At 42.2% G+C, this 22,116-nt stretch overlaps 1 protein-coding gene and 1 long non-coding RNA gene across 2 annotated transcripts; both read left to right on the top strand.

Moving 5' to 3' along the window:
• The first annotated feature begins 1,173 nt into the window (after positions 1 to 1,173).
• LOC144892130 (perilipin-1-like) lies at positions 1,174 to 2,854 on the top strand. The gene is made up of 3 exons (XM_078777351.1): positions 1,174 to 1,244; positions 2,309 to 2,501; positions 2,727 to 2,854. Exons 1-3 carry the CDS (start codon positions 1,212 to 1,214, stop codon positions 2,852 to 2,854), a joined length of 354 nt encoding a protein of 117 aa, XP_078633477.1. The 5' UTR covers positions 1,174 to 1,211.
• Positions 2,855 to 3,046: 192 nt separating this feature from the next.
• LOC144892033 (uncharacterized) lies at positions 3,047 to 3,741 on the top strand. The gene is made up of 2 exons (XR_013623349.1): positions 3,047 to 3,233; positions 3,304 to 3,741. It is a non-coding gene; the product is annotated as an uncharacterized LOC144892033 (long non-coding RNA).
• Positions 3,742 to 22,116: the final 18,375 nt, after the last annotated feature.

Here is a 22,116-nt window from a genome sequence, read left to right as displayed (position 1 = left end):
TATAATTTTGTGTTAATGTTTTAATCTATATATAATTTTGTGTTAAAGTTTTAATCTGTATATAATTTTGTGTTAAAGTTGTAATCTATATATAATTTTGTATTGAAGTTTTAATCTATATATAATTTTGTATTAAGGTTTTAATCCATATATAATTTTGTATTAAATTTTTCATCTATATATAATTTTGTATTCAAGTTTTAATCTATATATAATTTTGTATTCAAGTTTTAATCTATATATAATTTTGTATTAAAGTTTAAATCTATATATAATTTTGTATTGAAGTTTTAATGTCCAGTATATATAATTTTGTGATAAAGTTTTAATAGACATTTAATTTTTGACAACAATTACTATCAATGATTTATAAAAATTCTGTCATGTGTCATCTAAATTCTGAACCTAAGAATGTTTCGGTATTTGGTCAATATGAATATCGCAATGAAGTCGTCATTTTTTTACACTCGATGACGTCACGTCTCCATGACAAATAATGGTAACGAATCCGCCATGAACAAAAATGTCAGAAAAAAAGAAGTTGTTTTTTTCCCCGACCAAAGGTAATAGCTAAATTTTCAATGTTCTTCTTCTTCTTCCATTACTTTTTTATATGGTGTTTTCAGAGCCGCGATACTCTATACACGCCACGCACCTGAACATACCTGTGTTGAAAAGAAAACGTAGAAATAACAATAAGAAGCCTATGGGAGATCCATAAAACTATACGGATGTCCCGCTCGCTTTTAAAGAGTTTCGGCCCGCCTTGCAAGTCTATGATGCTTCTGGTTCCGATGACCAACAATGACCGGAAGATCAGACACACCATCCCCCACCTCTCCAATGATTTTAAACAGGATCAACCTGGGTCCATTTTTTAACAATCTTGTCCCTGCCATTTTTGGCGATGGCGGATCGATTTCCATTTGAAGTATTTTATTTGCCCCCGTTGGACTTAGTCCGAAAATGGGGTTAATGCATTCGGGCTCGGCCGTTATAATTACAACATTATAATTGGAGTCGTGCACCGGTGTGACGTCAGAGGAGCAGGTGTTCCTGTTCATTGTATAAAAAGGTGAGAAATTTATTTGTTCCTTCATTCCCTTGTTTGTGCCTGGTTTGGCTACCTGGTGGTGCTCAGATTGATTCAGTGCTCTTGTCTTGATCTCGCTCGGTTCTCTCCCCGTGAATCATTTCTTGTTTTGAACGAAATGGCCGTCCAGATTCAGAGCGTCGGTACCAAGGTGAGTTCTTTGGTTTTTCAGGTGAACATGTCGGGCCGAGTTCCAGGTGAATGAGTTATTAGTGTGGATGGACGTATGGGTGGGAATGTGGAAGTTTGGAGTGGGGTGGGATGGTGCGAGTGTTTGTCTGGAGGGAAACGGACGGACGGGGGTGAGTTTGAAGTTTGTTTTCTCATTTCTCACTTAATCTTACTATAATTCACCGTGTCCGTCCGTTCGAAGGTACCGCAAAAACGGCTGAACCGATCGCAACGATATTTTGGGTGGGTATTCCTGGGACCCCTGTGAGTAAAATAGGCTATCGGCTATTGTTTTTCCAGGTTTTCCAAACACGATGGAACAGTGATGTGGCTTTTGTTGAAATTCCACAAATACTGTTTATTCTACGTACCAGGAGAGGGTAGATCGATTTGAACTGTTCCTATATAAACGTGCAGCTCCGAAGGAACACGGCAGCGTGTGCACAACGACTGAGAAAGACGTGTAGCGGCCGCTTCCGTTTTGCAGAATTCTAATCTTTTTTCAAAATGGGCGCCATGTACTGTTTAGATTTTGATTTGCGTGTGATGTGATTCAACAGATGTTCATATGAATCGTTTAAAATAAACAAAGCCTTCAATTTCTGATATTTTGCCTTTCCATTTGGGCCTCCCAATTGAAGCCCCGCCATAGGGTGGGTACCGTTGCTGGTACATATAAAGAGTGGAACTATTTTCTCATGTAAAATCTGTCATGCCAAGTTTTGATGTCGGACTCGTGATTGAGATTGTTCGTTTATAAAGAATGAGTCGGATTATCTTGGAATGAATTTGATGTAACGAGTTTGTGGTCCATGGTTAACTGTTCTTGTTTAACTGGTAACCTAGTCACCTTTGCTGTGGAAAAGAAACTGTTCGATGGATGTCAATTTAAGCAGTGATTTGATGTTGGTGGATTTAACCTTAACCGCCCCCCCCACTCTAACCCCATCCATCTGTTCTCATGAAAACCTCAACCAGCCAATCCCATGAAGTTTCGGAATGTGAGACGTCCTCATTGTTGTAACTTTCTGTTCTTGTCCACAGAATGTATTTCAGAGATTGTATTCACTACCGCTGTTCAGTTCTGTTGCGGATGACTTGGTTCAGGCCTACAAGTGTGGGAAGGAGTCGAGGCCTGTTCTTTCTTTTGGTAACATGGTGGAACGAGGCGTTACGGGGGTAGCTGTGATCACCTCCAGTGGGGTCGAACCAATCACCAGCATTCTTCATCTGCAGAGTGAGTGATTCCATGCAGATCGGATGTGATGTCTGAACTTCTGTTTATTTCAACTCAAACCTTGTGGAACTTTCTTCATTTTAATGGAAAGTTTTGTATTGTGATCGATTCTGGAGAAGGATGGAGGTTGTTCTGGGTCGTTTTTGAAATTTCCCTTTTTCTGTTCCACTGAGTGATTCATCAATATCCATGATCTTTGAGTTTTCAACTTTTTATTTCCTCCAGTTAAGTTTGTGGACGAGCTCGCATGCCGGGGTCTGGATCTTGTGGAGAAGGTCCCGTTCTTGCATCAACCTGCCAACAAGGTATGGAGAATGGAGGTGATTCTGGATCTTCCTGTGAATGTAATTTAGTGTGGAGACATCTGGCTCTTTGGAACTGGAGAAATAAGAACATCAAGTTGTGTTTTTGACACTACCTTTACCTTTCCAAATGTACCTGTTGTGACCTGATGCAGTAATTAAAAATAAATATTGTCCTGTGATTGGTTTATATTTCCTTGTTTCCAGGTACTTGATGATGTAACGAACAATTTGCAAATTGCACAAAAACGTTTGGAAACATTACTGGATTGGTCCAAGTCCCAGGTCGGAGTGGGTTTTGAGAGATCCAAGCAGGTCGTGTTGGACGGTGCAGACTCGCTACTGAAAACCAAGTTTGGGCAGGTGGTTTTGTCAGGTGCAGATTCATTGATTTCTCAGGTGGATCGATACCTGCCACAAGATAAGCCAGGTCAGTTGGTGCCGTGTGGACGTGATTCAGTTTTTGTGTTTGTATACAAACTAATACCTCTGTCTTGCAGAAGGTGAAACTCCTGATGAAAAGGTTGTCGTACCAAGCTCCTCGGCCCTTGACCTTTACCGGCGACTCGTTGCTGTGTCGAGCAAGACCGGGCGAGAGGTGTTCAGGAAGAGTTCTGCCGGGATCCAGGTTGTTGCAGAAAGCGGTCGTGTCCGTTTAACCGGTGTTGTCGAATCTTTAAAATCGGGGTTCGACTCCATTATGCAGAAAACTCCATTAAACCAGGTGGTGGAGGCGAAGCACCAGGACCACGATTCCGATCGCTCCTGTGATGTTTGTAAATCCTCAACCGGTACGAAGCCTCAGGATAAACAAAGCAAATAAGTGTTGAATGTCCGCACGTGATTTCACATTTTGTAAATGTTTTTTCAGCTTCACATTGAATTGATTGCATTTCCTGGTTTGTCCAGTGGTGGAAATAAAATTATTGCTCAATGAATTTGTTTCGATTCGTTGATTCATTCCTGTCAAGGATGTAATCTCGTGTGGACCACGGGGTCTAAATGGTCATGTAGTACCTGTCATTTTAAGCCTAATATATATATATATATATTTCAATATAATTTCTCTTCCACACAAACCCATCAGGTTGCTTTTGCGTGTTTTTTTTAATTTAATTTTATTAAATAAATTAAATCTAAATAAAAGTTCGAGCCTCTGAGCTAAAATTCTTAGCTGCAGCCATCTAGTATACATTTGTTTGAATTCGATGGGTAAGAGGTTTATGCTGGAAGTTCTCTCAATGTAACGTCACCTGCCAATCTACCACAAGCACTTCTGTTCCAAACTGCACACGGCATCACTCCTGGGACACATCAGCGCTGGTGTAAGGTTTATAGCTGGGTGTGGATTCGAACCCAGGTGAGTGTGTACCTCTTGGCTATCTTATCAGCCATGTGTCGCACACGTGATGGCGGACGACTGTTCGAATAGTTGAGAACAATCGTACTGCGATGGGTCTAAATTACTACAGTGATCCCTGGGACATGTCTATTGCAGGTTCATGGCCAAAGTGCTTAGTCTGGGATCCACAGGCTCAAAAGCTCAATTAGATGGGTTGGACCTGACATGGCATGCTATACTTTTTTTGTTTTTTCTATTGATTTGGACATTAACGTCCGCTGAATGAGGTCTGCTTTGCCGGAAACCTTGCGAAAAAAATTTGTGCCCTTTTTGGTATATACCTTAAAAAATGGTCTTAAAATGCATGTTTTGTATATGCAGCCTTTATTTTTTGACCGAAAAATGTGACATTTTCTTTCTTAAAATCCTCAGTGGGTTGTGTAGGCTGTCAATAAATGCATCCCAGATACACAACACGTGTTGACATCAATTTGAGAAATACACTTACAAAACCTTTCCAAATGAATTGGAATCATTTTTAGGCAAAAGTGCCCCCGCTTTTTTTTTTTTCATGTTTACTTCATTAGTAATCAACAATGCCCTGAGTTATGACATCAGCCAATGTGTCATTCTTTTCACCAAACATAGTCATTCCACATTAAACATTCTGAAAATCAAACCAAAATCAATGGATCTGTGGTGATTTTATTACCCTTACGTGAAAAAATCTGTTTGGGAGTGTCACAGTCGCCTTGCTTCTGGTTTCCTTGAGGATGTGCAATGCTGTTCCAATGTGTTTTGGTGTTGATCCCTGCAACTGTTGGGCAGACATCCTGGGCAAGGTTGAGACCTTGTTCGTTCTGCTTGGGACTGACTTTCACCCGGTCGTCCTCACCCACTTCTGGGGATGTATCTGTTAACCATGCCAGGTGGTTGTACAGGTTGCAGCTCACTGTCCGCGATGCCTCCAAGTATGATATCTCCAGCTGCAGTGACGGGTCTTCAGTCACTTCCAGGCATCTGCTGACTTCCAATGCCTGTAGATAATCTGGCTTCTCTTGCAGCTTTCAGTGCCTGCTTCTCTGCCTTACGTTGGTCCTGGAGTTCCATCCGTATTCTCTTTGCAGTGTTGTAGGAGACTATGGTATCATCAGGTGTCACCTCATCGTCACTTTCTTCTTCAAACTCTGCCTCTTCAGCTGTCTCCTTTAGTTCCTTCACCTTGGTGAGCATGCAGCCAATGTTCAATTCTGCAGAGCAAACCAGGCTAGAGCATCCTTTCTGTGGCACAATCATTATCTTTCAGTTGCCATCTACTTCATAGTGCCTTTTAAGGCGGGCTACCAAGGACTGAGATCTGTATGAGTTAACTGTCAACTCCATGGTTTTCCAGGCATTTACGGAATTCATCCCTCAAAGCGTTAACGAAGAATATGGCACCATCTCTGAAAAGGGGCTCATCTATGCGAGATACCAGTTGGGTCAGTGCAGCATCATATTGAATTGTTAGTACTTTTATTTTCCTGTTTATGAACACGTCTTGTCAGGTAGAAGTTCATGCAGTCCCTGTGGTACCGGAAGTCGTCAGCAATCATATCAGTGCACTTGTTTCCATCAGGACAACGAATCTTGCGTAGCATATCCTCATCTTCAAGTTTGTTTGCTTTTTTCCAGACTGAATTCTATCATAAGTGGTGATCAAAAGGAGGGATCTATCCCCCTTAGTAGTAGGAGCTCTTCCACAAATTAAGAATTCTTCCTTGTATTTGATGGTCTGTCGCATTGAAAACCGTGTTTTTGGAGCACTGCTGTTTGGCTCAGTGGAGAGTCCTGCTTCAGATGAATTGCCTTCTTGCTTTGCAAAAAAAATAATTCTCTGGTCAACAGTTTTGCGATTTGTGTACTTGGTGCGACACTGTGCGTGCCACACAAGATTCCTTCCCAGAAAGTCACATTGAGGTTCCAGCTCATTCTCAAGTCTGAATGAGACATCGTCCTTTCTGTTGTTTACAGCATATACAGTCAAGTGAAAAAGTAAGTACACCCCATGTAAAGTTTTGACCTTTTCAATATATTTCAGCATACAGCTATTTGATCTTCATTTCAACAATATTGATAGATAAAGGTGATATAATATAACAAATATCATGAAACATTTACATTTTGTAGTCCATTGTATAATTTAAATAAACATAAATGCAAATTTCGCATGTGGAAAAAGTAAGTACACCCCGACATTTATCAGTACTTCAAATACCTAAAATTAGAATCAGGTGCACCAGCTCAGGTGCAAATGATTAGAACATCGTTAGAGAGGATCTTGGAGGAACCTGTCTTATTTAAACCTCAGACATTTAGTTTGGTTTGCTCTTTGTTGTTGAAGTGTGTGGCATCACCATGTCTAGATCAAAAGAGCTCTCTGAGGCCTTCAGAAAGAAGGTTATAGATGCCTACGAGTCTGGGGAGGGATTTAAAAAGATCTCCAAACAATTTGAAATCAATCATTCGACTGTCCGGAAGATCATCTACAAGTGGAGAAGATTCCAAACAACTGCCAACTTGTTCAGGCCAGGCCGCCCCAGCAAGTTCAACCCGAGAGCAGACCGCAAGATGCTGAAAGAAGTCTCTAAGAACCCCAGAATCAGAATGTCATCACGGGGCCTACAGGTAGCTCTTGCCACTGTTGATGTCAAATTGCACGAGTTTACCATTAGAAAGAGGCTGCACAAATTTGATCTGCATGGGAGGTGTGCCAGGAGCAAAACTTCGCTGTCCAGAAAGAACATCAGGGCAAGACTAAAGTTTGCCAATGGACACCGAGGCAAAGACCAGCACTTCTGGAACAATGTGCTCTGGACAGATGAGTCAAAGGTAGAGCTATTTGGCCACAGTACCAGAAGACATGTTTGGCGAAAACCAAAGACAGCATTTGACCACAAGAACCTGATACCAACTGTAAAGCATGGTGGTGGAAATATTATGGTTTGGGGCAGCTTTGCTGCATCAGGGCCTGGGCAGCTCACCATCAGAAATCCACTATGATTTCTTCATTGTACCAGAGGGTGCTTGAGGATAATGTGAGGCCATCTGTCGGAAAGTTGAAGCTCAACCGAAGGTGCACCTTGCAACATGACAATGACCCTAAATATACCTGTAAATCCACCAAGGAATGGCTGAAAAGAAAGAAATGGAGGGTTCTGGAATGGCCAAGTCAAAGCCCGGATCTAAATCCCATCGAGATGTTGTGGGGGGGATTTGAAACGAGCTGTGCATGCAAGAAACCCCTCAAACATCGCACAGCTGAAAGAATTCTGCATGGAGGAGTGGGCAAAAATTTCTCCCAGTCGATGTCGGAGACTGCTGGACAGTTATAAGAAACGCCTCCTTGAGGTTGGTTCTGCCAAGGGGGCAATACCACCTATTAGAGCCAAGGGTGTACTTACTTTCTCCACATGCGAAATTTGCATTTATGTTTATTTAAATTACTAGGACGTGCCCGTACGTGGGTGCCCGTTCCTTGGTGCGGCCCAGCATCTAGTCGAGACCCAGTCACCCAGGCCGATCACCCATTCCGACCCCAAATTCCTCATCGACGATAACTAAACAATATATTATATGAATCGCACCGTACATACCTCCTTCTAGATCTTGTTCTTGTCTTGATATACTCACTCAGGCTCACTCTATCGCGACTGAGTCCTCCCAGCTCCTCCAAATGGCGCCCGCTACGCCTCGAATTACCATTGGCGCACGCGCTCTCACATCGGCCACGCCTACGCAACAACGTCTTCTGTGATTGGCTGGCCTACCCCGCAACCTGTTCTGTGATTAGTTTGGTAAATAAATCGCCATAGCTCGGTAACTACTTCTCCGATTAATATGAAACCTTGAAAAGGCACATCCTCAGGTCCCCAGCAATATACCTGGCAAGTTTCAAGTATATCGGACCCGTGGTTGTCGAGAAACAGCGGTCACAGACAAACACACAGACACACACACATACACACACACATACACACACACATACACACACACACACAGAGATTACTGGAATTATAGATAGATACAATGGACTACAAAATGTAAATGTTCCATGATATTTGTTATATTATATCACCTTTATCTATCAATATTGTTGAAATGAAGATCAAATAGCTGTATGTTGAAATATGTTGAAAAAGTCAAAACTTTACATGGGGTGTCCTTACTTTTTCACGTGACTGTAGGAGTGCAGGATAGCCTTGATCTGTCAGTTTCTGAAGAGGACCAGCGTTACTGTCTGTCTTCTGACATATTAGGCAAGCAGTATAGTTGGTATCGGGCCGCTTTCTCTTCAGCTGCTTGGTTGAGAACTCAGGCTCCATGATTCAGGCTGCAGGTCCTGCAGGGTCTTCAGGTCCTGCAGCAGAAAAAGAAAAAAAAATCACATGTTTCGGTCAAAAAATAAAGGGTGCATATACAAAAATGGCCACAATTTTTTTTAGCAAGATGAAAATAATGAAAAAATGAAAACATATCGGGGGCGCTTTTGCATAAAAATGATTCTAAATCATTTGGAAAGGTTTTGTAAGTGTATTTCTCAACTTGATGTTGTCAACACGGGTTCTGTGTATCTGGGATGCATTTATTGACAGCCAGTGTTTCCCACAGGTCTGAAATATACTTGTGGTGGTAGCCTATTGGGGGGGGGGGGGGGCGAATTTTAGCGGGGGGTCTGGCGGTCGTCCCCCAGAAAATTTTGAGCGTCAAACACTTATTTTCCTGCATTCTGGTGAAAAATTAGCTGATCATATTTAGCCAGTACAACTTTGCTGCATGTTGTTGCGCATGTGTTCTGAATACAGTCGAACGTTAGCCTTGGACAAACACGTGTGCCTGCCTACCTAGCTCGCATACAGGTATATCAAGCTTTTTTTGGTAACGCAGCATAGTTGCCGCTTGCTTTCATAGAATTCAAGCTACTATGAAAAAAGTCAAGAAAACAATTACACAATAAGGAGAAAAGGAGTTGCTTTACCTCGTCCGTGCTATATCCATCCAAAATATCCACAGTGTCCGCGTCTTGAAAAGCTGTCCAGAGAACCCTCTCGCTCTCTCTCTCTCTGTGTTTTGATCTCTGCAGAGCGCACATTTGTCAGTAGGGGAGGGGGGAGGGGTAGAGCGAGGGGAGATTGTCCGCTGGACTAGTTAATCAATCGCAGGTGTCGCGGGTCGCGTCGTTCTCTTGGACGGATGGCTTAATTTTTATTTTTTTAATTAAAACATTTTATTTTATTTTATTTTTTTACTTGGGTGGCCGTTAATATACCTGGGCGGCCCGCCCAAGTAAAGTCTATGTGTGGGAAACACCCTTCACAACCCACTGAGGATTTTAAGGAAAAAAACATTTTTCACATTTTTCGGTCAAAAAATAAAGGGCGCATATACAAAACAACAACAACAACAACAACAACAACATGCATTTTAAGACCATTTTTTAAGGCATATACAAAAATGGCCACAACTTTTTTTCGCAAGGTTTCCAGCAGAGCAGACCTCTCATTCAGCAGCCCTTAATGTCCAAATTAATAGAAAAAACACAAACAAAGAGTATAACATGCCATGTCAGGTTCTCTCAAATTTTGGTGACTGGATCCCAGACTAACTTGACTTTTGCAGATTTATTTCACCTGAATATTGATAAATAATGGTTACTCTTTTGACATCCAGGTGACCATTTGTGTGAATGTGCTTACAGGGAGTGAGCTGCGGCCTGTACATACAGCACAAGGTTGTAAGCAAAATAATCTGGTTTTTAGTAAAACCTGAGAAAAACCAGACCGTTTGCTCTCCCAACCATACACATGCGGTAACATTTTTATACCACCTTGTCTGCCCTCTCCAGATCCCTATCTGGCTTCTCCGTTGCAAAGACCAAAAGCCTCATGTTAACCTTGTTACTCAAGTTCTGAATTTGCATTTCTTTCTCCGTCATGTCAAAAAACACCTGGAGGACGTTGCGCTCTCAAATCGAGGACGAGGAGATATAGCTGTAGGTTTACATGAGCCAGCGGATCCAAATGCAAACTGTACGTGGGATTTGAACCTGCGATCCTGTCACCAGTGCAAGTAATCAGATGGGACCAGATTACAGATTGACACCTCTATAATAAAAGGCGTAGTGTGTGCGTCTCTGCCATAACTCAAAAACCATTAAACCTGGCAGCCCCAAACTTTGTATGCACACGAAGGGAACTCTGAGGGAGTTCTGAATGAAAATTGGATGTTTGGGTAAATGTAAACACCTTTTTTGAAGATTAACAGGAGTGCACTTTAGTGCACTGTTTTTGCAAGCCATGGTGATACAATAAACGGTGCTTATTTCTTCTTCTTCTGTTTTTGCGTATGCTCATATTAACTTCAATTTGATTTCTGCTCGTCACTAAAGTCTATTAATTCTGTAAAATTTGAGAACAATTCAAATTTATTTTAAAATAACCGCAGTGAGGCTGTGAATAGCTTTTTAAGGGGTACTACATGCTATACATTTTACCACGGTTTTGCGCTTTGTCCCCTTTCGGGACTGCTTCGCCATGGGGTATATTCGACTTGTATTTGCATTTTTAAAGGTTCATTAAGGTGCTCCACACAAAATTTAAACAAATCTGGTGAAAAACATGTTATAAAATGAAATCCCATCGTTCTGTGCACTCTGCAGGCAAAATGAATAATGCGACACACGTGCAGGCAAGATTACATGTTTCCTGCATGGTTTTATCAATGTTACATGTGATTTTACAAATAGATGCAAATGAGGTCGTTAGTGTTGCCCTTGCGCTAAAACAGGTTTTGGGGAAATCAAGCTTTTGAGGGATTACACACCTTGATATTGTAGAATTTGTATTTTGAGGCCTTGCCGGTCCAATCCTCCCCCTCTCCTCTCAACATTGCTGCCAGCAAAGCGACAATGCATTGCCCGGCAACGCCCAGTACCTTTGCTAGTGTAATAAAGTTTGTTTGTCAGTCAGCGTGTCTTCTCCATAACTCAAAAAACCATGATATCTAGCGGCCCAAAACTTTGTGTGCATGCTAAGGGTACTCGAAGGGAGTGCACGAATGAAAACTGGGTGTGTGGGTAGATTTAAACACCCCTTTTGAAGATAATTAACGGGCTCATTAAATTAAAACAAAATCAGGTTTTATCCTTGGTCAGCCTGTGTTCACCTCAGTGGTCTTAATCTGCCATTTTGTTTCCACCGACAAAAAAAGCCTTACTTTTGAAGAGGTCGTAGTGGTTTCTGTACAATAAAGAGCTCATCGAATACCGAATCTTTTGAGTGCTATTGTTCGATGTTTCTTAGTTTTCACCTTTTTGTGCAATCTGCTTTCATTTACGATGTTATTTCATTCATTAGGAGCTTGGAACAATGTTATCTTCTACATAAAAGCAAATGAGACATTATCATCATATTTTAATACTTTTAAACAGTCAATTTCTCGTAATTCATAACTTGTGAACACACAAGCCACCTGTTTTGGGGGCAGGGAGGTGGTTTGAGGAGGGAGGGAAGGGGGCTGTTGGATAGGAGATAGGGGAGGGGTGGGAGTTAGGAGGGGTGGGAATTAGGAGGGGTGGGAGTTTGGAGGGGTGGTGTGGGAGTAAGCATAGGATGAGGAAGGGGAAGTGGCGGGAGGAGGGAACCGGCGTTGCGGGTATGTTTGCTGTTCTAAAATATAAAGTAGAATGTGCGTTTGTTTGTTTATGCCTTCAAACCCTGCAATAACCAGTGAGACCAAACTTTGCATTGCCCCATCTTTCATCTAGAGAAAGGACACAGGGCTATCTATATGTTTGGATGAAAAATTGATGCCAGATAAAACCAGATAATTGGCTTTCAGGCCTCGATCAGGTCTTGTGCTTATACACTGCGTGGGTTTTCCCAGGAGTGAGCGAGTAATATGTATTGTGAAGATCATATGTTGAGGTTGTTGTGATTTGTTGTCAACACAAATTCAATCAGCGTGTTTACATGTGCACCTGTTACTAAAAAGATTGCTTCACACTGATAACACCTCCATGTTCAGGCCGCGAGTGTGTATGTTGCTTAAACACCACCTGGATTTTCCTGGGAGCCATCGAGCCGTATGTTTTGTGAAGACTGTATATGGAGGTTGTCGTGATTTGTTGTCAACTCAAAATTATTATAACATTTCACTGAATTTCTCAAGGCTTAATCTCAGCTCTCAGGGCTGGTTACTTAAGCAAATTCGAAATATTCTTGACAAAACAAAAGCTTTAAACAATGAAGAAAAAAAATGATTGAATGTAAACAACCAACACATTTTTTAAAAGGAGTGTCACAATAGCATCATAAAACCAAATGACAAGTTTGTACGAAGAACTAAAAAAAAAACCTTTGCTTCAGTCCGGTTTGCTTTGATAAGGGAACAAGTCTAATTTTAAAACTTTCATCACACATCACTGTAAAACCTTTATCCCCCTTCCCCATTGAAAAAAATAAACCTAGGCCTCACGTGCAATACAATCCATGCAAACACCAACCTCAACCGGGGTACAAACATCAGTGCATGGGCTTCATTCGCATTACAAGCGCATGCAAAATAATCACTTCAAGTGTGGTTTTTCAATTTTTGCTACAATGTTATGTTTCGTCAAGTACATGTCACCTGCTCCTAAAAAACATAAGCAAATGGTTCAGGCCAGAACATAAGCAAATGGGAGGGGATAGCTATGAGCATGCTTAAGGGACCGTGATGGGTCTCCGTGGGTGATAGCCACAAGCGCCGTTCCTTCAGGGCTGGACAAAAAAAAAAAGAAAAAAAAAGTGAAATTCAATCGGGTAATTCAAATGAGACCCAACAATCTGGATCATTGCATACTATCATGCCTAAAGCCCCGCAAACCAAATGCAGCGAGGCCCCAGCCCGCACAGATACGGCCACAGGCCTGGATAGGAAAGTTGGATGTCCCGTTCGCTTCACCGAGGCCACACTGCACCTGCAGTCGTCGACATCGTGGAGTCCTGCCGGAACTCCAGGAACGCCCGGGTGTCGTGTGGCGGAGCCTGACAGCACCATTAGGCTACTCGTGCTTGGATTACAGGCCCTCAGGTGTGGGTATTTGCCTTGCGACGTCGAGTGCTCCGTTTCCCATGCGGAGCAGGTACCTGATCATGACCTCTCCTGTGCTGGTTGTTATCTGTAACGGGCAAAGGAGGAGTCATCATTGCGGTCGACAGCCTAGATTAGATTACATCTCCAAGAGCGGTCAAAAAATTCACGTGCACAAATTATTAACGAAGAAAACAACAAAAACTAGAACGGCACTTGGTAGAGCGCAGACCTCCACCAGGCTGAACAGTTTATGGGTTTGTATACCACTGATACACTGGATCTGTATCCAGACCTGAACCCAAATCTAATCGGCTTGTTCGTGTCACCGACCCAACTTATCCACCAAGTTTTGTCATAAGCCATCCACAACTTCTTGAAATATCAAGTTACATACAGTCGCATCACTCAATGGTGAACAATCACTTAAAAAAATTATTGGTTCGGATCCAGATATTCACCAAAATCTAATCATTCGTTGATTTATTGTGATACACCAAATTTCTTCTGTATCCGTCATAACCTTTTGGGATGTCACGCTCACAGACAGATAAACAGATTAAAAATCGGTCAGAGACCAAGGACTCGCTGGAAAGTACTTTTTTATCGGCCATTTTGGATCAATAAAAGTAAATAATGACCTCAGCCAAAGTTCAAACGACGTGGGTTTAATCTCGACATGAGAGAATTCCACAAAGCTATTTTGGCGGTGTATAAGCCAACAGATCGCTGTCTCCATCGATCTTGCAAAGGCCATAGCACCTATCGTCTCAAAATCCTTTTAACTGTTGACTTGGTAGTTTTTACAATGAAGGAAACACGGATCGGGAGTACAAACAACATAGCAATTACATGTCGACCTCAGGGCACTGGAGAAGATCCACGAACGACATACTGAAGATCCACGATGGGTTTGAGCGTTGTGGAGCATGGGCTGAAACCCAAATCTTATCCAAGTTCTCCTGATGACTCCAACTTTGCTTTTTATTTCTTCTGGTTCCTTCTAATGACTCCAATGCAGTATTTGATTTTCCGTTTCATTACTTGTGGAAGAGGAGAGATTGGAGGGACGAATATGTTCTGAAGTTATGCACGGGTCAATCAGCCGCGTGCCTTCTCAGAAATGGCATGTAAATAACCCAAAATGGTGCCAATGAAGGTATACAAGGTTTGAAAAGGTCACTTAGATAACAACAGTGCAATGGGCGACAGGTAGATTCCATGAGTAGAAGGCGTTCAGACAAGACTACCTCACCAGGTATAATATAAGAAGCCAAGCTGTCTCCATAGACCAACACACAGTGGGTCGAAGTTGGTCTATCGTTTTCAGGGAATAGGCGAGTCACTAAACTCGGCCCAGGTTCGCATGCAGAAGATCCACGGTTCCTCCTTTACTGGTTATGTCAGTTTAAAAATGATTTGCACTTTTTGAAAATGAGCGTGACAGCTCAGAAGTGTCGTTGCCTTCTCCTCCTCATTGTCTCCGTTTCTTCTTCTTCTGCCGTTCTCAAACTGCCAATGTTCTTTTATCCCTCCTGTTGTTGTTGCTGTTTTGGTGTTGCTGTTGTTGTGACTTAACAGGATATTTTCCATTGTTACAGCCTGAAGCACACCAAGCCAAGCCTTCAATCACACTGTCTATATTTATGGATTATCACACGAAAATCTCTTCCTGCACATAAAACCAAGAAGGGAGAAAAGCGGGAAAATCTTGAATAGGCCAGTCCAAGAGTAGGCCGGTCCGAGTGTAGGCCGGTCCGAGAGTAGGCCGGTCCGAGAGTAGGCCGGTCCGAGAGTAGGCAGGTCCGGGAGTAGGCCGGTCCGAGAGTAGGCCGGTCCGAGAGTAGGCCGGTCCAAGAGTAGGCCGGTCCAAGAGTAGGCCGGTCCAAGAGTAGGCCGGTCCAAGAGTAGGCCGGTCCAAGAGTAGGCCGGTCCAAGAGTAGGCCGGTCCAAGAGTAGGCCGGTCCAAGAGTAGGCCGGTCCAAGAGTAGGCAGGTCCAAGAGTAGGCAGGTCCAAGAGTAGGCAGGTCCAAGAGTAGGCAGGTCCAAGAGTAGGCAGGTCCAAGAGTAGGCAGGTCCAAGAGTAGGCAGGTCCAAGAGTCGGCAGGTCCAAGAGTCGGCAGGTCCAAGAGTCGGCAGGTCCAAGAGTCGGCAGGTCCAAGAGTCGGCAGGTCCAAGAGTAGACCGGTCCAAGAGTAGATCGGTCCAAGAGTAGGCCGGTCCAAGAGTAGGCCGGTCCAAGAGTAGGCCGGTCCAAGAGTAGGCCGGTCCAAGAGTAGGCCGGTCCAAGAGTAGGCCGGTCCAAGAGTAGGCCGGTCCAAGAGTAGACCGGTCCAAGAGTAGGCCGGTCCAAGAGTAGGCCGGTCCATGAGTAGGCCGGTCCAAGAGTAGGCCGGTCCAAGAGTAGGCCGGTCCAAGAGTAGGCCGGTCCAAGAGTAGGCCGGTCCAAGAGTAGGCCGGTCCAAGAGTAGGCCGGTCCAAGAGTAGGCAGGTCCAAGAGTAGGCAGGTCCAAGAGTAGGCCGGTCCAAGAGGAGGTCGGTCCAAGAGTAGGCCGGTCCAAGAGTAGGCCCCAAGGCAGGCCCAACAGTAGGCCCCAGGTTAGGCCCAACAGTAGGCCCCATGGCAGGCCCAACAGTAGGCCCCAAAGCAGGCCCAACAGTAGGCCTCAGGGCAGGCCCAGTGGTAGAGGGTAGGAGTAGGCAAGTCCACAAGTAGGCCACAAGGCAGGCCCCAGTGGTAGGCAGCAAGAGTTCGATCAACGTCACCCTTCAGGTGGAGAGATTGCAGCCGGACACTACAACCGCCGAAAAAGCACTCTGCCATAAGCCCTCCTCCAAAATGGGCCATTCACTCCTCTGAATCACCTTCCTGGCCACTCCCCTGCCCCACAGCCAATCATAGGCTTTATACACATGGACCAAACCACTTGGTCAAACTCACAGGGGGGTGGGGGGGGGTAGGAAGAAGAAAAAGGTCATAGACCGTAACACCCCCCCCCCCCCCCCCCCTTCGAGAAGAAAACTTTACCCAAGAAAAGTTTTCTTCTACAAAGGCAGGTTAGTCTAAACCCAGCATAAACAGTGCAATAAACAAACAGCCACCTCTCATTGTGACATTTACCAGGCATCATAGCTACTATGCAGGGGCATGAAAAAAAAATATCTTAAGCTCGAGATAGAGCATCTGCAATGACATTATCTCGACCCGAAATATGTACAATCTTCAAGGGGTACGGTTGTACTAAAATCCCCCATCGGTTCCCTATCAGGTGCTTGTAGAGCAATGCTGTCTAATTCACTGGTCAATATCTTGATGCTTTATATGACCTACCAACTGGCCGGCTGAGGTCAGCCTCACACCCATAGTACCTTTTAAGCATATTAATGTGGCACACCCGGTGGGGTTTCCATCTGTCATGGGTCCGCACCATGTAGTTCACCTCACTCAGCTTTTTTTCGACCAAGTAGGGACCGCTAAACTTCGCCAATAGTGGCTCCCCAGGCAGAGGTAGTGAAACTAGCACTTTATCTCCAGGCCTAAAATTACGAGCTGTCGTATTCAGGTCAAAACGGGTCTTCATTACGCGCTGAGATACTTTCAACTATTCCTTGGCGACATTGCAGGCGGTGGTAAGTCTCTCCCGGAAAGTACCTACATAGTCTGGAAGGTTAGGGTTCTCCGTCTCTTCGAGGAAACTCTCTTTCACTACTCGGGAAACACAAAACCTATTGCCAGCCAAATCATTTCCCAATACGAAACTAATACCCTCTATGGGGAGAGTGGGGACTATTCCTACCATCATGGGTCCTGTGACCAAATCAGACTTCAAGTTCACCCTATGTAAGGGGACTGGGACATAACGACCTGCAATGCCCTGGATTAAGGCACTTGCTTTCCCCGAACTACTCAAAGTCAATGGTAAAATGTTAGACAACATAAACGACTGGGCTGCCCCAGTATCCCTCAGAATAACTACGGACTTGACTTTCCCATCCCAAGTGTTACGGACTCGTCACTTCCGTCGTTGTGGTTTTCATCCACTAAGCATTTTTGGTTCCATGTACTATTCTTGGTATAGTTTGAGTGAAATGGAGATAAATGTTTTCAAAAGGTGGAAAATTAGTGTTTTAAAAGAAACCGGAAACCGGATCGGGAGAAACTGGAAGAAGAGGAAGCAAAAAAAGCGGAGCAAAGAGAGGTCGGGAAGAAAAAGCCGAGCTGCTTTGAGGTCTCGAGGAGACGCTGGCGAACGTGGGTCACGAGCGAACTTTGGTTTTCCCGGGAAAGGGATTCCTGTGACAGAGTGGTTATCGCTGTGACAGATAAAACTGCGTGACGGGTTTTGAGGTTGATTCCGAAGAGAATCGCTGTTGGAGAGCAGGTACACCTCCATTAGGGGCCCGCCCGCCATTTTGCATCGCTCCCGCCATTTCGCATCGCTCCAGCCATTTCGCATCGCTCCAGCCTTTTCACCTCGCTCCAGCCATTTCACTGCACCCAGCCGTTAGCCTGGTTTGCATGTGTAACGTGGATTTCGAGTGGGAATTTGCGGTTTTCCGTTTGGGAGCCGCTGAACGTTCATACCCGAAGGTGTGATTTCCCAGTCGCCTTTTGGGTGCACCTTTGCGCCTCTTTGGTAGCGTTGACTGTCAGCCGACCTGGATTCTGGTCTCGATATGACCTTTTTCTTGCGATCACCGGCGCATGGATCGACTTTGGCTTGGTGCCGGGACAGAGACTTTGGGGAATGTTCTTTTCGCTCACTTGGAGCACAGTAAGTTATTCAGTAAGAAACTGATGGTACCATCATAGAAATTATATGGTGTTTTGGTTGTGCAATTGAAAGTATATTGTACTTGTGCTGTCATTCTTGTGCGACATTAATACAATACTTGTTTTTTGGTAACAATCGGTTGGTGTGGTTTCACCATTTGTCATTGACACACATAATAACACATCTTTCTGCCGTGACTCCTTTCAGGGCTCGGAGGTACACCGTGACCGGGGTTTCAGGAGGAGCACGTAACACAAGACACTTGCCCTTTGACACAAAGGGTTTGTAATGGTCCTGTACGGGGCTCGTAAGGTCCGCAGTTTCCTCCGCCTTAACTGTAAGGGCACGATCCCTGTGGCTGTACACTTTGGTTCGAACCAATGCAATAGGTCTAACGGAGTCTCCCTGCTTCTCCTCCCTTTGCAATTTCCAACAATTCGACTTCTGATGTCCCCTCTGTTTACAGTAATAACACGTGGGGGCCGGTCCCCGGCGAGATGCCTGACTCGACCACTCAAACTGTCTACCCAGAGACAGCCGCACCAATGGACCCCTATGGTCTGTCCACTTCCCCTCTGACCGGTCCTCTCTAAGCCCCTTCTTGTTATCCCAGGTAGTACCGTAATGAGGAAAACCAAGGCCTCTCTTATGGGTAAGTTCATAATCATCTGCACCAACAGCAACTTTTTTCAACTCACCAACCATATGATCCGTAAGGTGTGTCCTAATGTCCAAGGGGATACTGTTCCTAAACTCTTCCATCAAGATAACCTCCCTTAGATTACCATAGGTCTGATCCACTTATCGAGAACGATGCCACCGATCAAAACTCATTTCCTTATCTTTCGCAAATTCAACAAATGTCTGCCCAGCCTGTCTTTTTAAGGTTCGGAACTGCTGCTGGTATGCTTCTGGAACTTGCTCATCGGCTGACAACACAGCCTTTTTAACAGCCTCATAATTCTCTGACTGATCCTCCGACAGAGCTGAATACACTTCCTGGGCTCTCCCTATGAACCCACTTTGTAGTAGCAGTGTCCAGTATTGTACGGGCCACTGAAGAGTTTTGCGATCTTTTCAAAAGACAGAAAAAAAAAGTTTCCACCTCCTCCTCGTTAAACTTGGGAACAGGTCTAATGTTCCGAGCCACATCAAAGGAATGGGGGAGATCATTTTGACCCCCACCTGAATCGATGGAAACCGGTTGGGCCTGTCCCACCTGAGTTTCTAATTTTCTTAACTCAAACTCTCGTTGCCATTCTCATTTTTCTCTTTGAAACTCTGTGCTTTTCTTCCTTTTCTTCCTTAAGTCTCTTTGCTTTTCTGCCTTTTCTCTTTCAAACTCTTTGCTTTTCTTCCTTTTCTCTTTGCTGTTCTTCCTTTTCTCTTTCAAACTCTTTTCTTTTTTTCTTTTTTTTTTGTATACAAGATCGAGGCTCGTGAAAGAGCGAACATTAATCACACAGAAAGACAAACCGACACATAAAACATATAACATCGGGAGCGGTAGACAAGATGGGGAGAGAGGGGGAAGGACACAAACACAACATTTGAGAGCAGGGACCGAGAGACATGGAGACATCGAGAGATCTGAGAGAGGGCGAGGGCTTTGGGGGGGGGGGGGGCATGGGAAGGGGGCGGTGGGAGAGGTATAAAACATATGGACACTGCCAGGACTTCCAGGAAAGAAGTTGGAATTTCAAACAAGGTGGATCTGGGGTGAATTAGCGGGGGTAGAAAAGATCAAGGTTTTGGATGGGGGAAGATAAGAGATGGTGGTGAACAGCTGTTTTAAAGACCTGGAGGGAGGAGTGGGATTGAAGGGAGTGAGGGAGTTTGTTCCAGAGGCGGGAGAAAAGAGGAATGAAAGAGTGAAGGTGAGCAGAGAGCCGAGATTTCGGCAGTTTAACCATCAGAGGGTTGCTGGCAGATCTTGTGCGACCTGTAGGAATATTTGGGGGACAGAGCACAGAGAGAGCTGGGGGTGCAAGGCCGGAGAGGAGTCGGTAGAAGACAGAAAGACCACCTACCTGCCTGCGGTGAGTGAGTGAAAGGCCCTCAGAGATAGCTTCATCGCGGGAGATTCCAATAATTCTGAAAGCTTTGGTTTCAACAGCGTGAAGCCGAGCTAGGTGTGAGGCAGGAGCACCGGCCCATAGGGGAGAACAGTATTCCATTGAGCTGCGGATGAAAGCCTTGTATGTGTTGAGGAGCTCAGGTGTGCCTAGGAAGGACTTCGCACGACGGAGGATGCCAAGTCGGCGACTGGCTTTGGAGGCCAGCTTGGAAATGTGGTTTTCCCAAGAAAGATCATGAAAGATAGTGAGACCCAAAAGCTTGAGCGACAGAACTTCTTGGAGAGGATTGTTGAGAAAGTAGATGGGAGGGTTGTCCAGTCGATCTTTTCGGAGAGACATAGTAAGAGTGTGAGATTTGTCAGGATTGAAAGACATGTTCCACTTGTTTGACCAGTCTGTGATTTTGTCCAGGTCTTCAGAGAGTGAGGAGGCTGTGAGGAATGAGGAGGCTGCTATTAAAGTTTTAATCTATATATAATTTTGTATTGAAGTTTTAATGTATATATAATTTTGTATTACATTTTTAATCTATATATAATTTTGTATTAAAGTTTGAATCTTTATATAATTTTTTATTCAAGTTTTAATGTATATATAATTTTGTATTAAGGTTTTAATCTATATAATTTGTATTAAAGTTTTAATCTATATATAATTTTGTATTAAGGTTTTAATCTATATATATTTTTGTATTAAAATTTTCATCTATATATAATTTTGTATTGAAGTTTTAATCTATATATGATTTTGTATTAAAGTTTTAATCTATATATAATTTTGTATTAAGGTTTTAATCTATATATGATTTTGTATTAAAGTTTTAATCTATATATAATTTTGTATTAAAGTTTTAATCTAGATATAATTTTGTATCAAGGTTTTAATCTATATATATTTTTGTATTAAATTTTTCATCTATATATAATTTTGTATTCAAGTTTTAATCTATATATAATTTTGTATGAAGGTTTTAAGCTATATATAATTTTGTATTAAGGTTTTAATCTATATATAATTTTGTATTAAAGTTTTAATCTATATATAATTTTGTATTCAGGTTTTAATCTATATATAATTTTGTATTAAAGTTTTAATCTATATATAATTTTGTATCAAGGTTTTAATCTATATATAATTTTGTATTAAAGTTTTAATCTATATATAATTTTGTATCAAGGTTTTAATCTATATATAATTTTGTATCAAGGTTTTAATCTATATATAATTTTGTATTAAATTTTTCATCTATATATCATTTTGTATTCACGTTTTAATCTATATATAATTTTGTATTAAAGTTTTAATCTATATAATTTATAATTTTGTATTAAGGTTTTAATCTATATATAATTTTGTATTAAAGTTTTAATCCATATATAATTTTGTATTACATTTTTAATCTATATATAATTTTGTATTCAACTTTTAATCTATATATAATTTTGTATTAAAGTTTAAATCTATATATAATTTTGTGTTAAAGTTTTAATCTATATATAATTTTGTATTGAAGTTTTAATCTATATATAATTTTGTGTTAATGTTTTAATCTATATATAATTTTGTGTTAAAGTTTTAATCTATATATAATTTTATAGTAAAGTTTTAATCAATATATAATTTTGTATTAAGGTTTTAATCCATATATAATTTTGTATTAAATTTTTCATCTATATATAATTTTGTATTCAAGTTTTAATCTATATATAATTTTGTATTAAAGTTTAAATCTATATATAATTTTGTATTGAAGTTTTAATGTCCAGTATATATAATTTTGTATTCAAGTTTTAATCTATATATAATTTTGTATTAAAGTTTAAATCTATATATAATTTTGTGTTAATGTTTTAATCTATATATAATTTTGTATTGAAGTTTTAATGTCCAGTATATATAATTTTGTGATAAAGTTTTAATATACATTTAATTTTTGACGACAATTACTATCAATCATTTATAAAAATTCTGTCATGTGTCATCTAAATTATGAATCTAATAATGTTT

Source organism: Myxine glutinosa, chromosome 5, assembly GCF_964187855.1.
Source record: "Myxine glutinosa chromosome 5, kmMyxGlut1.1, whole genome shotgun sequence".
In the NCBI taxonomy this organism is placed as follows: domain Eukaryota; kingdom Metazoa; phylum Chordata; class Myxini; order Myxiniformes; family Myxinidae; genus Myxine; species Myxine glutinosa.
Note: the sequence above shows the minus strand (reverse complement) of the source record. Positions and strands in the feature narration are given on the sequence as shown.

Excerpts from the sequence above, each read along its gene's own strand:
- LOC144892130 (XM_078777351.1), top strand. The coding sequence starts at position 1,212 with ATGGCCGTCCAGATTCAGAGCGTCGGTACCAAG. Across the intron at positions 1,245-2,308 it reads TTCAGAGCGTCGGTACCAAG|AATGTATTTCAGAGATTGTA; the intron begins GTGAGTTCTTTG and ends TCTTGTCCACAG. Across the intron at positions 2,502-2,726 it reads CAGCATTCTTCATCTGCAGA|TTAAGTTTGTGGACGAGCTC; the intron begins GTGAGTGATTCC and ends TATTTCCTCCAG.